General features: G+C 41.0%; 1 protein-coding gene across 1 annotated transcript; it reads right to left on the reverse strand.

The window, feature by feature from the left end:
- Positions 1–466: 466 nt before the first annotated feature.
- On the reverse strand, positions 467–7,076 carry LOC111958562 (protein O-linked-mannose beta-1,4-N-acetylglucosaminyltransferase 2). The gene has a single exon (XM_023979820.3). The coding sequence runs from the start codon at positions 7,000–7,002 to the stop codon at positions 5,446–5,448; it is 1,557 nt and encodes a 518-aa protein (XP_023835588.1). The 5' UTR covers positions 7,003–7,076; the 3' UTR covers positions 467–5,445.
- Between the last annotated feature and the right edge of the window lie 10,030 nt (positions 7,077–17,106).

A 17,106-nucleotide genomic window follows, 5' to 3' on the forward strand; every position in this document is an offset into this window, starting at 1 on the left:
GAAATGCATTCCAGGTGACTACCTCATGAAGCTGGTCGAGAGAATGCCAAGAGTGTGCAAAGCTGTCATCAATGCAAAAGGTGGCTACTTTGAAGAGTCTCAAATATAAAACATATATTGATTTGTTTTTTGGTTACTACATGATTCCATATGTGTTATTTGTGGTCCCGTGTGGCTCAGTTGGTAGAGCATGGCMCTTGCAACGCCAGGGTTGTGGGTTCATTCCCCACGGGGGGACCAGGATGAATATGTATGAACTTTCCAATTTGTAAGTCGCTCTGGATAAGAGCGTCTGCTAAATGACTTAAATGTAAATGTTATTTCATAGTTTTGATGTCTTCACTATTATTCTACAATGTAGAAAATAGTTTAAAAAATTAAAACCCTGGAATGAGTAGGTGTCTCCAAACTTTTGACTGGTYCTGTATATAAAATAATGTTGCTTTATTCAATAACTCACAGTTACTCAATACTCTTACTTTTTTATCATTATAGTAAACATAATACATGTACACTAGTTTCTGGCACACTTCAGTCTTAGCAAATATAATTTATTTACTGGAGGTGGTATACACAACCTAACAAGCAAAACAAACACACAAAATACAACATCACATTGAACAACAACAGTTCAAAATAATCTCTTGAATACAAACACTGACAGAACTGCATTTGAGAACATCTTTTTTAAAAACAGTTCAAGTTGGACTTTCAAACCGAAACATCTCAAAAAAGGGACAAATTCCAGTTAATGTGGAATTTAGTTCGTCAGTAGGATACCTCAATGGGTACAGCACAATGGGTAGGATATTCACATACTAGCCAGTCAGCACTGCATTTAAATCCCTTGATTATTATGACACCATTAATGTCCATTAAATGATTACACCAATAATCAACAATGCAACGCATTGCAAAGTCTATGAATTGGCACTGGCAATCTGTGTCACTAGTGCTGTTTTAGGGGAAGAGAGAAACCCAATCCAATGCTATTGATTCACAGATTCCTGTCACCACTCTCAGCTGCCTCAAAAACCGTCAAACTAGTTTCAAACCTGTGCCCTCTGCTGAAAACTCAACCGCGGGACAGAGAGATCTGGGGCCGCATGTCAAGCGCTCAGAGTAAGAGTGCTGATTTAGGACAGTTTAACCTTTTAGGTCACAATACAGTGCCTTCAGAAAGTATTCACACCCCTTGACTTCTTCCACATTATGTTGTGTTACAGCCTGAATTTAAAATGGATTCAATTTAGATTTTTTTCACTGGCCTACACACAATACARCATAATGTCAAAGTGGAATGATGATTTCCCCAAAAATTCTAAATTATACTGAACAAAAATATAAACGCAACATGTAAGGTGTTGGTCCCATGTTTCATGAGCTGAAATTAAAGATCCCAGAACTGTTCCATACAGTTTCTATCCAATTTTATCCAATTCTAGCTTGTTTCTATCCAATTTTGAGCACACATTTCTTTAAATCACTGTTAGGGATTATCTCTCCTTTACCAAGATAATCCATCCACCTGACAGGTGTAGCATATCAAGAAGCTGATTAAACAGCATGATCATTACACAGGTGCACCTTGAGCAGGGGACAATAAGAGGCCACTAAACTGTGCAGTTTTGTCACACAACACAATGCCACAGAGGTTTCAAGTTGAGGGAGCGTGCAATTAGCATTCTGACTGCAGGAATGTCCACCAGAGCTGTTGCCAGAGAATTGAATGTTAATTTCTCTACCATAAACCACCTCCAACAGTTTTAGACCAGACCATGTGTAACCATGCCAGCTCAGGACCTCCACATCCGGCTTCTTCACCTGCGGGATTGTCTGAGACCTGCTACACGAACAGCTGATGAAACTGAGGAGTATTTCTGTCTGTAATAAAGCCCTTTTGTGGGGAAAAACTCATTCTGATTGGCTGGGCTGGCTCCCCAGTGGGTGGGCCTGGCTCCCAYGTGGGTGGGTCTATGCTCTCCCAGGCCCACCCATGGCTGCGCCCCTGCCCAGTCATGTGAAATCAACAGATTAGGGCCTAATGAATTTAAATGGACTAATTTCCTTATAACTGTAAGTCAGTAAAATTGTTAATTGTTGTGTTTATATTTTTGTTCAGTATAATTAAAAATGAAAAGCTCAAATGTCTTGAGTCAATAAGTATTCAACCCCTTTGTTAWGGCAAGCCTAAATAAGTTAAAAAAGAAATATTTAAAATAAACAGACATTGAATATCCCTTTGAGCAGCTGTGAGAGGTGAAAACTGAGGATGGATCAACAACATTGTAGTTACTCCACAATACTAACCTAATTGACAGAGTGAAAAGAAGGACGCCTGTACATAATTAAAATATTCCAAAACATGCATTATGTTTGCAACAACGCAGTAAAGTTATACTGAGAAAAACGTGGCAAAGCAATTCACTTTTTGTTCTAAATACAAAGTGTTATATTTGGGGCAAACCCAATACAACACATTACTGAGTACCACTCTCCATTTTTTTCAAGCATAGAAGTGGCTGTATAATGTTATGGGCACGCTTGTAATCGCTAAAGACTGGGGAGTTTTTCAGGATAAAACAGAAATTAAATGGAGCTAAGCACAGGCAAAATCCTAGAGTAAAACCTGGTTCAGTCTGCTTTCCACTAGATACTGGGAGATTAATTCACATTTCAGCAGGACAATAACCTAAAACACAAGGTCAAATCTACACTGGAGTTGTTTACCAAGAAGACACTGAATGTTCCTGAGTGGCCGAGTTACAGTTTTGACTTAAATCTGCTTGAAAATCTATGGCAAGACCCGAAAACAGTTGTCTAGCAATGATCAACAAACAATTTGACAGCGCTTGAAGAATTGTGAAAAGAATAAAGGGGCAGATGTTGCACAATTCAGGTGTGAAAATCTGTTAGAGACTTGCCCAGAGAGACATGTATTGACTAAGTGGGTTGAATACTTATAAAGATATACTGTATTAGTGTCATTTTTCTTCCACTTTGACATTTGATTATTTGTAGATGGATTTAATTGTACGTTTTTTTTCAACCATTTTAATCCCACTTTGTAACAACAAAATGTTGAAAAAGTCAAAGGGTGTAAATACTTTCTGAAGGCAATGTATATACGCTTAGTAGGACAGGAGGGCTGCAGCTGATCCTACATCAGCACTCTTACTCTGAGGGCTTGGTACATACTGGGAAGCTAGTCATACTTTGGTTTTGCACACCACAAGGCAATGAAATGTAACAGGCAGCATTGCACACCATCATATAAACTTGGGCTAAGTCCCAAAATGGCACCCTATTCCCTATAGAACACTACTTTTAGGCTCTGGTGACCTTTATAGTTCTTGGTCAAAAGTAGTACACTATAAAGGGAAGAGGGTGCCATTTGGGATACAGTCACTGAACCACGCATGGTTAGCAGCACTGATGAGCCATAGAATGGGTTATTCCTCCAGTTTGATTCAGGGCATAGTAGTCATTACCAAAGCATCACAGGCTAATTATTTCACAAGTTAATGCATGCATATAACCTGCGCAAATTTTCTATGATCACAATCAGAAATGGTACCGATTAATAGTAAGTAAGAAATTCTGATCATTTTCTGCAACTGTGTGGACTGAATAAAAATAAATAAAAAATAGGACAATTGAACTCAGAATTGCTGTAATGGGGACACTGAAGTGACATGAACCTTTTTGTATTTATCTTTTGACACACAGGGCAATGACAAAGAAACTGATTAAAGAAGCTCCAGTTTTTCTGAAAGAAATAGAACTAACCCTCGCATATCTAGCAACTGCACCGCATAGCTACAGAACCTTTCACATAAATACATAATAGATTCTCTTTATTTTAATTTAGAGGAACACTGTTCTTAAAATACTGTTACATTTGAAGGAATAATGCATGTTTTAGTCAGCATCTTTAGAAAACTGCCAACATATTTTCCTGGACACACTCTTTGAAAGTTTTTATCCGCCTTGAATTAATATTAAAGCCTCAATGAAGCACAAGATAATTCAATTACAACTAATAACACATACTTAATGGTACTGTAACCACATTTTCAAATTRACTTTGGTTTCTCTTAAAGGGATACTTCGGGATTRTGGCAATGGGGCCCTTTATCTACTTCCCCAGGGGCAGATGAACTCATGGACACCCTTTTTATGTTTCTGATTGCGGTTTGAAGGAAGTTGCTAACTAGCCCTAGCATAATTGCTAACTGGAGTTAGCGCAATGACTGGAAGTGTATGGGTATCTGCAGCTAGCAGGCCTGGGCAAGTCCAGTCCTCTGGGGCCTGATTGGTGTCACACTTTTCCCTCAGCTAACACACCTGACTCCAATAATCAACTAATCATGAGCTTCAGTTAAACATGTCATTAGTTTAAAATCAGGTGTGTTTGCTAGGGATGGGGGAAAAGTGTCACACCAATTAGGCCCCTGAGGACTGGAATTGTCCAGGCCTGAAGCAGATACCCAGCTAGCAGATACCCARAGACTTCCAGTCATTGTGCTAATGCTAGTTAGGATTGGCTCGCGAAACTACTTCTAACATCCTTCATACTGCACGCAGAGGCATAAATATGGTACCCACGAGTTCWTCTGACTCTGGGTAAGTGGAAAATTGCCAGAATCTTACAGTATCCCTTTAAGGTTTTGGCAACATTCTGCAAACAATTATGGAAATTGCCAATTAGAAAGGCAACATGACAAAGCTACAACTTTGTGCAGGAGGGTAGGCTAAGCCACAAAGTTGTGATTTATCAGATAACAAATCACAAACCAATCAAATCTGGGCTTTGCTGAAAACCTACATTACATACTCAAATAAGTACAGGTATAGATAGGTTCAGTGTTTAAGACTAATGAAAAAGTATAATAAGTATATTAAAGAAATTCCTATATCTCAAAAATACACTTTGTATAGTACTTTCTGCCTATGGTACAGACAATGCATCCTTAAATCGTGACTCGTGTTCCTGCGTCCCATGCTAAATGCCATTGAATTTCCATTGCATTTCACTCTCTGTGAGGACATGGTTGTCTCATCAAACAGCACAGTCTCTCATCCTAGATACAGATTACATCATATCAACTATCCTCAAATCGGAGACCATCCTCAATCACAGATGTTCATATTAACGAGATTGAACGGGATCTTAAGCACTTACAAATTCGTAACATATCATACGAATTGTAGGAAACATACATTTATTGTGCAGGACGTAACATATCATACAAAATGGATGACATCGTATACAATTGTGCACAATTTTCTGGGACCCATTTTGGCTCGTGAGCGCTACTTTCAAAACTACTGGCTGAAATTATACAGAACCTTTCTAGCATCACCTTCAATAATCCACAGCCCCAATATCTGATCATCTGGAACAAGCAGTCACATACTTGAAACTGTAAATATCAACTCAAATTATGTCCTGCACATGAGTACATCGGCAAAGGGCCCCAGGAGGTGTTTGTTAAAGATGCAGCGCACCCACACCAGGTACGTCGTAAAGGGTTTGATGTTTTCAGAGAAGGTATAGTTCTGGTGGGGGAGAATATAAGGCATGTACGTGTTCTCTCCTTGCTCCTGGATCCACACTTCGTACTTCACTTCCCTGACCTTCAGGTACTTCAGGTTCCAGGGGATTTGCCAGGACACAGTCAGCTTGGCCTCGTTGGTGGCCTGGACCGACGTCTGGCACTGGGGCTCTCTGACCCGGCCCGGGTGGACCGTGCTGGCAGGCTTGGCCTTCTTCAGGTTGGGCCTGGTTTTCACAATCGCTCTGAGAGCCTCTAGTAAAGAAGGTATGTCCACTATGGTGTCCTGGTAAATACGATAGAGCCACTCAGGGTTGCGGCAGCACAGGTGTCTAGGTACTTCCTTACTGGTCAGGATGTGATCCTGCTCTTCCTTATCCAGGTGGGCTATACCTCCCTGCTCCCAGGGCCTCTCTGGGTAGGCCACAGAGTTCTCCTCCACCATGTTCCTCCAGGCCACATACTGCAGGTCCATGCCTGGTAGAGAGGCCAGGGTTTTGTAAGGAGTGTACTGCTCTGGGTTGACCGCATAGGGGAAGAGCTCCACTACGACAGCCCCCCGGGGGAGGAAGAGAGAGGAGACCAGCTGGGCCCCYTGCATGCTGACTAATATGGAGGCCCCGCTGATGACCTTGACAATTCTGGGGAAGTTCTGCTCCTCCAGAGATACCGTCACGGCTCTCATCTGGAACTCCTGCACTAACGCCAGGATCAGCTCCGCTTCGTTCAGGATTAGTCTGTTGATGGAGCGACTGAACACTACGAAGTACTCATCCTTTTCGTCCGCCACGCTCTCCTCTCCTCGCGTGGTGATATTGAGCTTCTCCATCAGCGATGAGGCAAACTGCCGGATCTCGTTCCCAGAGACCAGGATGTTGGCTTTGGGGCCCTGTGGCTGGACGAAGCCGTACTGGTACCATGTGGTCATCTTGGACAAGCCCACGTAGGACTTAGTAAAGCACATAAGTTTGCCAAAGTTCCTCAGCTGCTCTTTGAGAAGTGGCTGCTTGCTGCTCAGCAGGCGGTAGAGGTCAAAGTGTGCGCCCTCACCCCAGCCCTCCATGAAGACCAGGCGGGCCTCATCGTCCAGGTCCGAGTACTGCCGCATGGTGTAGAAGATGGGCAGCAGGTCATCGTGGAACACGTGCATCAGGTTATCCGGATTGAACCGGTTGAGGATGAGGGTGACGTCAGGGACAAACACAGGCTTGGGCATGAACTTGAGGGCAGCTGCGGGCAGCTCCAGGAAGTTGAAGTACTGGGTGTTGTGATCCTCCACAGAGGACAGGTCCAGCAGGGCCGGCTGGAAGCGCCGGGGCCCCAGGTTGGGCAACATGAAGGAGGAGTTGCTGTGGAAGAAGACAAACTCTTCGGCCTCGGTGCAGTAGCACAGGTAGTCGAAGCGGCAGATGCGGTCAGTGTGCATCTTGCCGGTGCAGACCATGCGGGTTCCATGCTCCTGCAGGGCCAGCAGAGCGGCGTGGTAGTCTATCCGGGCCTGGGACAACTCCTGGGACTGGTGGGCTGTCTCTTATACACATCTAGATGTGTATAAGAGACAGCATCACAGCTCCACGTCCAATTTGATCTCTGACCTCACACGCATGCTCCGACTCCCACTAGCCAGGCGCCGATACACCTGGAGAGGGAGAGAGAGAGAGCGAAAGTGAGAGAGGGGGTGGGGGTGGGGGATAGAGATAATTTTTAGCATATTACTGATATCATGTTTCCAACTGAACATACTATATTTCAGACTTAGTAATCATATAAATAATATCAAACAAAGTGTAAGCCTATTATTTTCAGTGCTATTGATGAAGGTCTACATACCGGTAGAACAATTTCAATTTTAGGGATCAAAGTCCCTTCCCTTCTTTGTCTGCGTCCCAAATAAAGGGATACTCTGGGATTTTGGCAATGAAGCCCTTTACCTACTTCCCTAGAGTCAAATGAACTTGTGGATAACAWTTTCATGTCTCTGCGTGCAGTTGGAAYGTAGTTTCTCACTAGCTTTAGCTCAATTGCTAACTACCGCTAGTTAACATTGGCTCGCAATACTTCCACTAACTTCCTTCATACTGGACGCAGAGACATACAAATGGTATCCACAAGTTCATCGGACTCTGAGGAAGTAGATAAAGGGCCTCATTGCCAAAYTCTCAAAGTATTCATTTTAAGTGCACTACTTTTGACCAGGGCCCATATGGCTCTGATCAAAAGTAGTGCACTGTATAGGCTAGGGAAAAGGGTGCCATTTGGGACGTATCCTTTGTTTACCTTGGTGGATAAGCACAGGCTTTCCTAGAACCTCAAATCACACTCCCCTCGTGGTTATGTCTTGATGAATGACATTGTGAGGAGAGAAAGGGGAAAAGAAAAGTTCCTCTTAAAACTACACTAATCTGCATATTGAGAGAACAAGTGAGTCATGTGGTGAGACAGACTATCTGCATCCCAAATGCTATTCCCTATATAGTGCACTACTTTTGATCACTCCAGGACCCATAGTGCACTACTTTTTACTGCAGCCCTATCTTGGGAATACAGTGCCATTTGGGATGCAGCCACTAATTCAGATCCCAAGCAGCTGCTTCCAGACTATGTGGGTAAATAGTCATCTAAAGGTTGACTGCTACAAGAACAAATGTTTCTATAGGCTAGCCTCTGCCTGGGATACTATAAATATCACTTTCCATAATAGCGGCTGAGATTAAAATAATATAATTATTCCAGTATAAAAAGGTTGAGTAAATAACATACAGGATTGAGACTTAACAATGAATTTAAAATATGCTTTATATTACCATGATAACTTAGCAATACTCAAAAAGAAGAGTCAAGAGAGTTAGCGTAGTCATTGGCATCTATAATATTCATCAGAATCTACGGACTATCTCCCTAACCTTCAACTTTGGGCTGCAGACACTAAATACACTCCCTTCCTCTCCCTGGAGCCAGACTGTCTGCAGTAGGCTTGGTCGGTATACTGTATATGCCGTATTCCAGAGTATTTGGTAATAGCCACGGMATGGTTTTTCAATACCAAATACTTTTWAAGTAAATATCTGCAGTCAACTTGTGCAGTAGGTTAGGAAATAAAGCAAATCACGTTCTTCATTTCACCTGTCAGATTATTTTTCATTATGAAGTTTAGGCCTACCGGTAGTCCCCAGTCACGTTTGTTTACAAGCACACAACAACAACAGATCGGAGCTTTGCGAGTCACATTGTTGTGCAGCACGCGCCAGGTGATCTAGTGATCTAATRCACAACTAAATGTTTGCCAGCTAGATATCTTATAACTATTAAAGGAAAACTCCACCCAAAAACTATATTTTGGTATTTGATTCATTAGTCCATTGTTGACATAGTCCCAAGTTGATATAGTCCCAAGTTTTCAAGATATGTAACTTTCAAAATACAGAAATCTGGCCCGTATGATGAATTTTGCATCATGTGATGCTGCGTTTTGCAGAGCTAAACGCTCTCAAGTTGTGCATTTGGTTTGCTGATTTAGTACCTAGTTATCTACGAAAATGGAAGTATCAATGAACATGATTGTGGGAAATGAATGAATYCTCAGTTTGTCAGGCGCGGCACTGAGGACCACGTACCGCTAGCAGCATTTTAGCCACAGACTTAAGTGCTAGCCATCTAGTCTATGTTTTATAAATGAGTATAAAACATGATTCTGGTTAAATTTGTAACAAAAATGGCATTTTCATATGAAGCTTTGAAAGCCAGATCAGTGATTATTYCAAAAAAGCAGGTTAAACTATTTTGATAAAATAATGAAATCATTAGTGGGTCAAAGGCTTATATTTAGCCTAGGTATAATAAAAAAATCCCTGAATTCATTAGATTATTCCTCTTTGAAATCCAGTGTATTGACCATTAATTGTGCAACAAAGCTTATTCAGAGAAAAAGTTTCAAAAATCAAGATAAATTGCCCATAAACTTGAAAAAGATCTAGATAGTCTTTTTAGGCCATTTCGCCCAGCCCTACCTTGCTGTCTAATATTAGTTTTGTGTGTGCAGCAAACTGTGAGTAGCATTTTAGAGTTACTTTTATAAACTTTATGAGCTGTGATATCTGTCCTGCAAACAGTTTATCAGAGACTGTATAAAATGTTTGCATGCGCTCGTTTGCATTTAACTAGCAATCGCTATGGTATTTTCCATGTACTTGTTAGCATTGTTAACCTTGGTATTACAGAGGCTCAGTGGGGTTTGAAAATAGCGCCCCTTGTGTGCGGTGCCGGTATTACCGAATATCCCAGGATGGCACAAGGTCGGTTTGAAGGTAGGACTATCTGGATACCACACAAGCCTATTTTGCAGCCAAGCCTATCTATCCTTCTATCCCATGTTGAGTAAAATAATTCCAGTTTAACCCTACCTCAATGTCTCTAATGCTTTGAGCAGCAGACATGGAGCACAAGATTCATACAGCAGATATCATTGTGTTTCCATGAACGGGCATTGTCACTTCTAACACACATTTGGACAGACACACATGCACCTCTGATTTCTTAAATCTCTTTATCCTAAAAACGCCTGGAGAATCCTCCTTTGCCACTAGCATCCCCAGAGAGCAGCCATCCCCCCACGGTCTTCCTGTCTCTCTCTCCTCTCCAGACTGAGCTCATAAAGAACTCCAGTATCTCTGGCCTAACTCGGTCTCAGTCCCAAATGGCACCCTATTTTCTATTTAGTGCAATACTTTTGACCAGGGCCCATAGGACACAGCCAGCCTTACACTCTCCTAAAGCCCCGGACTCTCTCTCCTCTAGCAGCCAGCCAACCCAAGGGCCCTGGAGGAAGAAGCCAGACTGAACAAAGACATAATGGCTCCATCTCTCCCTCCCTACGCTCTCTTTCACTCGCTCTCTTGCTGCTCTCATTCTCTCTTTCCATATCTGCTCTCATATGCTGCACTAGAGGCAGGCAAAAAAAAAAGTCCTCAGGCTATTTTGACATCCAAATACATAGGTTACAATATGTCAGTGATAGTAGTAGGCTCAGTATTTGTGGTAATACCCTGCAGTTGTAGCTAAGTTATAGGAAAAAGATCAGTTACCATAGAGCTTTTTCACTTGTTTTCATTACGATTTGAGATTTAGTTAAGCAAAAGAGCATGATACTAATTCAGGTAGGAAAAGTCTTATTGTATCTATAGATGGAGATAAGGGCTTCCATCTATAGATACAATATGATAGCAATGCAGATGTACTGGTACTCATAATACTCATATGTGAACTGCACTACATTTGAAGATAAACTGAGTGACGCCCATCGTTCTTTTGGGGCCTCCTTTTTTCTCCTCTCCCCCAAATATTTGACTTGGATCACCATTCGCCAAGGGCACTGGCAGAGGAGACAGGTTTGGTCAACTCACCTCTGCCCACTGACCCATATTGTACTGACAGGGGGCTGAAGCCCATAATTAGACACTGCTCGTGACCTTGACAGCTGGGCCTATAGGCTTCATGACCTGGATGTCATCAGGAGGACACGGCTGTCCCAAATGGCACCATATCCCCTTTACAGTGCACTACTTTTGATGTGACCTGATCAGAAGTAGTGCACTACAAAGGGAATAGGGTGCCATTTGAAAAATAAATTACCTACAGGGTTCCTCTGAAGTTTGACCAAGACCCCTACATGGGATTTAGGTCCAGAAATTACTTCTAAGATTTTAAATGTACCTGTATAGGCAGATAGCACAAACCCCTCAGCTTTCCCAAACCCCTCGGCTTTCCCTTTTAGCCTACCCATTTAACCAATTTCTACATGCGTTTAAGTTGGTTTGRTATTCAGACAATACCACTTGATTTTACTCATTCACATTCACGAAGGATGACAAATGGGCTAATAGTGCTCAATGCATTTTTTTACTGCTTAAATGTCACAGCATGAAGACCTAAAGCAGCATTGCCCTCCAATCCATGAGGACAAGGACAATGTTGCCAGTGGTGAGCGTTAATCCTCCTCAATGCACACAGGCGGCCCACAGGGATGCGTGCAGGGCCCACTGCAATTCCACTGTGCCAAGTACTGAAGGTTTTTCCAAAGGTCAGCCTGCCTCTGTGATAAATTAGCAGGCAATTCTARGGCACCATCTTCAGCTAACACTGCACTCACCCACTGAGGTTTCGGCTTGAGATCTAAAGTTTTTGTGAGCAAAAATGTGGATCCAAACTCCACCGCTCCACTCCTCAGTGTTCTCCCGAAAGAGGAACCCCGGATGCTTTCCATATTAAATATCCTGTTGTGTAATAGTTTATTCCAATTCTGAATGATACAGATGTATAGAAAAGGGTGGTAGGATGTATTGGGACATGCTAGCCCTCAGGAAAAACAGAACACTGTCTCAATTTAAGAAGTGGATTATTAATGATTACATAGTGTAATGGAAAGTCTCGCACAGTTTGACAATAAATCTGGACTTTCTAAGAAAAGACTCTGGCACCGTAACCAGCATGCAGAAATGACAGGACAAGTTTAAAAAATGCTTAGCCATCCTGTTACTAGGAACACAGAACTAGAAAGAGATTCTAGATAAGATTTGTTGCACAACCGTTCACTGTCATAACCATTCAGGCACAATGACTTCAATTAGCCTACATTTTGGTGCTCCAGATAATATTGCGGTACACACGCTACTAAGAGACAGCCTTCAAGTCCATCATATGTAGCTAAATACATTTTCTATGTAAAGTGTTTTTTGTGAAAAACAGACAAAGTAGGCTATATCTAATCTAGCTAATCTGACTAAATCAGTTTTTTTTTTTAAAATGGGGTCAGCACAATATGTTTTATTGGGGGGGGGGGGTCTTTTGGTTGATTTTATGTGAAAAAGTATTTTATTAATATCACTAGCTGCAACAGAATACCACCATGGCAAGGTTTCCGTTAGAATAATATAGCATCTGACATTTTGACTGGCTGCATTTAAAATCAGGGCGTCCATCCATAATGCGTGAATGACAGATCACATTTAGATTATTGGTAATTCATATTAACAGAACATGCAAGTCGAGGAAGCAGCGATGTGCAGTCCTTAACTAATTCTGTTGCGCACTTTGAAGATGTTAGAATAACGTTCAGGCTGATATAAATACGATGCATGCCAGTCCTCTTGGCAAAGAGAGATGACAGACTGACTGCATCACTTCTTTTTATAAGAAACATTGTGTTGAAAATCACAAATTGTTTGCATAGTCAACTTACACACAGCTCTGACACACACACTTATCCCACCAGACATGCCACCAGGGGTCTATTCACAGTCCCAAATCCAGAACAAATTCGAGAAAGCGTACAGAATGACTTCAATGATTTTTAATGACTCCAACCTAAATCTATGTAAACTTCCGACTTCAACAGTATATAGGTTTTCAAAATGCACAGTCTTCAGCTCATTGCAAAGTGGGGGTGATACGCTGATGAAGCCTGCTTCCGTTGCCTATGCATTTGCTGTTTGAGATGCTGTAGCAGCAGCTTCCACGCTGTCTGACAGATTTTCCGCTAAAAGGCTCTGTATATATATGCTGTACAAGTGTGATAAAAAAGATAGTCGGAAGTTTATACACTTAGGTTGGTGTCATTAAAACTCGTTTTTCAACCACTCCACAAATGTATTGTTAACAAACTATAGTTTTGGCAAGTCGGTTAGGACATCTACTTTGCATGACAAGTAATTTTTCAACAATTGTTTACAGACAGATTATTTCACTTATAATTCACTGTATCACAATTCAGTGGGTCAGAAGTTAACATACACTAAGTTGACTGTGCCTTTAAACAGCTTGGAAAATTCCAGAAGATGATGTCATGGCTTTAGAAGCTTCTTGATAGGCTAATTGACATCATTTGAGTCAACTGTAGGTGTATCTGTGGATGTATTTCAAGGCCTACCTTCAAACTCAGTGCCTCTTTGCTTGACATCATGGAAAAATCAAAAGAAATCAGCCAAGACCTCAGAAAAAAATTGTAGATCTCCACAAGTCTGGTTCATCCTTGGGAGCAATTTCCCTGAAAGTACCACGTTCATCTGTACAAACAATAGTACGCAAGTATAAACACCATGGGACCACGCAGCCGTCATACCGCTCAGGAAGGAGATGCGTTCTGTCTCCTAGAGATGAATGTACTTTGGTGCGAAAAGTGCAAATCAATCACAGACAACAGCAAAGGACCCTTGTTGAAGATGCGGAGGAAACAGTAAAATGTAGTCTATATCCAAAGTAAAACAAGTCCTATGTCGACATAACCTGAAAGGCCGCTCAGCAAGGAAGAAGCCACTGCTCCAAAACCGCCATAAAAAAAGCCAGACTACGGTTTGCAACTGCACATGGGGACAAAGATCACACTTTTTGGAGAAATGTCCTCTGGTCTGATGAAACAAAAATAGAACTGTTTGGCCATAATGACCATCATTATGTTTGGAGGAAAAATGGGGAGGTTTGCAAGCCGAAGAACACCATCCCAACCGTGAAGCACAGGGGTGGCAGCATCATGTTGTGGGGGTGCTTTGCTGCAGGAGGAACTGGTGTACTTCACAAAATAGATGGCATCATGAGGAAGGAAAAATATGTGGATATATTGAAACAACATCTCAAGACATCAGTCAGGAAGTTAAAGCTTGGTTGTAAATGGGTCTTCCAAAATGTACAATGACCCGAAGTATACTTCCAAAGTTGTGGCAAAATGGCTTAAGGACAACAAAGTCAAGGAATTGGAGTGGCCATCACAAAGCTCTGACCTCAATCCTATAGAAGTTTTGTGGGAAGAACTGAAAAAGTGTGTGCGAGCAAGGAGGCCTACAAACCTGACTCAGTTACACAAGCTCTGTCAGGAGGAATAGGCCAAAATTCACCCAACGTATTGTGGGAAGCTTGTGGAAGGCTACCCGAAACATTTGGCCCAGTCATACAATTTAAAGGCAATGCTACCAAATACTAATTTAGTTTATGTAAACTTATGAACCACTGGGAATGCGATGAAATAAATAAAAGCTGAAATAAATCATTCTCTCTACTATTATTCTGACATTTCACATTCTTAAAATAAAAAGTGATAATCCTAACTGACCTAAAACAGGGAATTTTTACTAGGATTAAATGTCAGGAATTGTGAAAAACTGAGTTTAAATGTATTTGGCTAAGGTGTATTTAAACTCCCTAACCTTAACTGTACATAATGAATATTCAGTACACACGCCAATTTAATTCCACTAAATTATGCAAAAATAACAGACCTTTAAAATGTGCAGTTGTCACATGACACAATACCCCAGATGTCTCAAGTTGAGGGAGCGTGCAATTGACATGCTGACTGCAGGAATGTCCACCAGAGCTGTTGCCAGAGAATTTAATGTTAATTTCTCTATCATAAGCTGCCTCCAACTCCATTTTAGAGAATTTGGCAGTATGTCCTCACAACTGCAGACCACGTAACCCAGGACCTCCACATCTGGCTTCTTCACTTGCAAGATCGTTTGTGCTGGGGAGTATTTCTGTCTGTAATAAAGCCCTTTTGTGGGGAAAAACTAATTCTGATTGTTTGGGCCTGGCTCCCCTGTGGGTAGGCCTGGGAGGGCATAGGCCCACACACTTGGCAGCCAGGCCCAGCCAATCAGAATTAGTTTTTCCCACAAAAGGGKTTTATTACATGGCTGCAGGGCCTAATTAATTTTATTTCAATTGACTGATTTTCTTAAATGAACTGTAGAATCTCAGTAAAATCTTTCAAATTGTTGCATGTTGCATTTATATTCTTGTTCAGTATATTTCCATCAAATGGTATTTCCATCAATGAATAAGATTTTTTTTAAACTTACTTCGCAATGGGATTTTTTTATTCTTCTCACGGATAATTGGCCAGCACCAATTTTAATTATAGCTTTTCTATTATTATTTTTTTTTATTGGCAAGCAATTATTTAAAAATACWTATGTCATGCAATAAAATGCAAATTAATTACTTAAAAATCATACAATGTGTTTTTCTGGATTTTTGTTTTAGATTCCGTCTCTCACGGTTGGAAGTTACCATGATAAAAAATTACAGTCCTCTACATGCTTTGTAAGCAGGAAAACCTGCAAAATCGGCAGTGTATCAAATACTTGTCTCCCCACTGTATATATACACACACACACACACACATATATATATATATACATACACACATACATATATACACACACATATATATAAATATAAACACCACAATATATATATATACACACACACACACACATATACAAATATATATATAAAAAGATGAGAGAGGCTGTAATATTTCATCATAGTACACTTCAACTATGACAGACAAAATGAGGAAAAAATCCAGAAAATCACAATTGCAAATAAATTCATTAAAAATCATACAATGTGTTTTCTGGATTTTGTTTTAGATTCCGCTCTCACGGTTGAAGTGTACCTATGATAAAAAATTACAGTCCTCTACATGCTTTGTAAGCAGGAAAACCTGCAAAATCGGCAGTGTATCAAATACTTGTTCTCCCCACTGTTTATACACACACACACACACACAATATATATATATTATACATACACACATACATATATACACACACATATATATAAATATAAACACACAATATATATATATACACACACACACACACATATACATATATATATATAAAAAGATGAGAGAGGCCTGTAATTTTCATCATAGGTACACTTCAACTATGACAGACAAAATGAGGGAAAAAATCCAGAAAATCACATGTCGGATTTTTAATGAATTTATTTGCAGATTATGGTGGAAAATAAGTATTTGGTCAATACAAAAGTTTATCTTAATACTTTTTTATATACCCTTTGTTGCAATGACAGAGCAAACGTTTTCGTAAGTATTCACAAGGTTTTCACACACTGTTGCTGGTATTTTGGCCCATTCCTCCATGCAGATCTCCTCTAGAGCAGTGATGTTTTGGGCTGTTGCTGGGCAACACGGACTTTCAACTCCCTCCAAAGATTTTCTATGGGGTTGAGATCTGGAGACTGGCTAGGCCACTCAGGACCTGAAATGCTTCTTACGAAGCCACTCCTTCATTGCCCGGGTGGTGTGTTTGGGATCATTGTTCATGCTGAAAGACCCAGCCACGTTTATCTTCAATGCCCTTGCTGATGAAGGAGTTTTCACTCAATCTCACGAACATGCCCCATTCATTCTTCCTTTACACGGATCAGTCGTCCTGGTCCCTTTGCAGAAAAACAGCCCCAAAGCATGATGTTTCCACCCCATGCTTCACAGTAGTATATGTGTTCTTTGATGCAACTCAGCATTCTTTGTCCTCAAACACGACGAGTTGAGTTTTTACCAAAAAGTTATATTTTGGTTTCATCTGACCATATGACATCTCCCAATCTTCTTCTGGATCATCCAAATGCTCTCTAGCAAACTTCAGACGGGCCTGGACATGTACTGCTAAGCAGAGGGACACATCTGGCACTGCAGAATTGAGTCCCTGGCGTAGTGTGTTACTGATGGTAGGCTTTGTTACTTTGTCCC

Source organism: Salvelinus sp. IW2-2015, linkage group LG35 (assembly GCF_002910315.2).
Source record: "Salvelinus sp. IW2-2015 linkage group LG35, ASM291031v2, whole genome shotgun sequence".
Lineage (NCBI taxonomy): Eukaryota > Metazoa > Chordata > Actinopteri > Salmoniformes > Salmonidae > Salvelinus > Salvelinus sp. IW2-2015.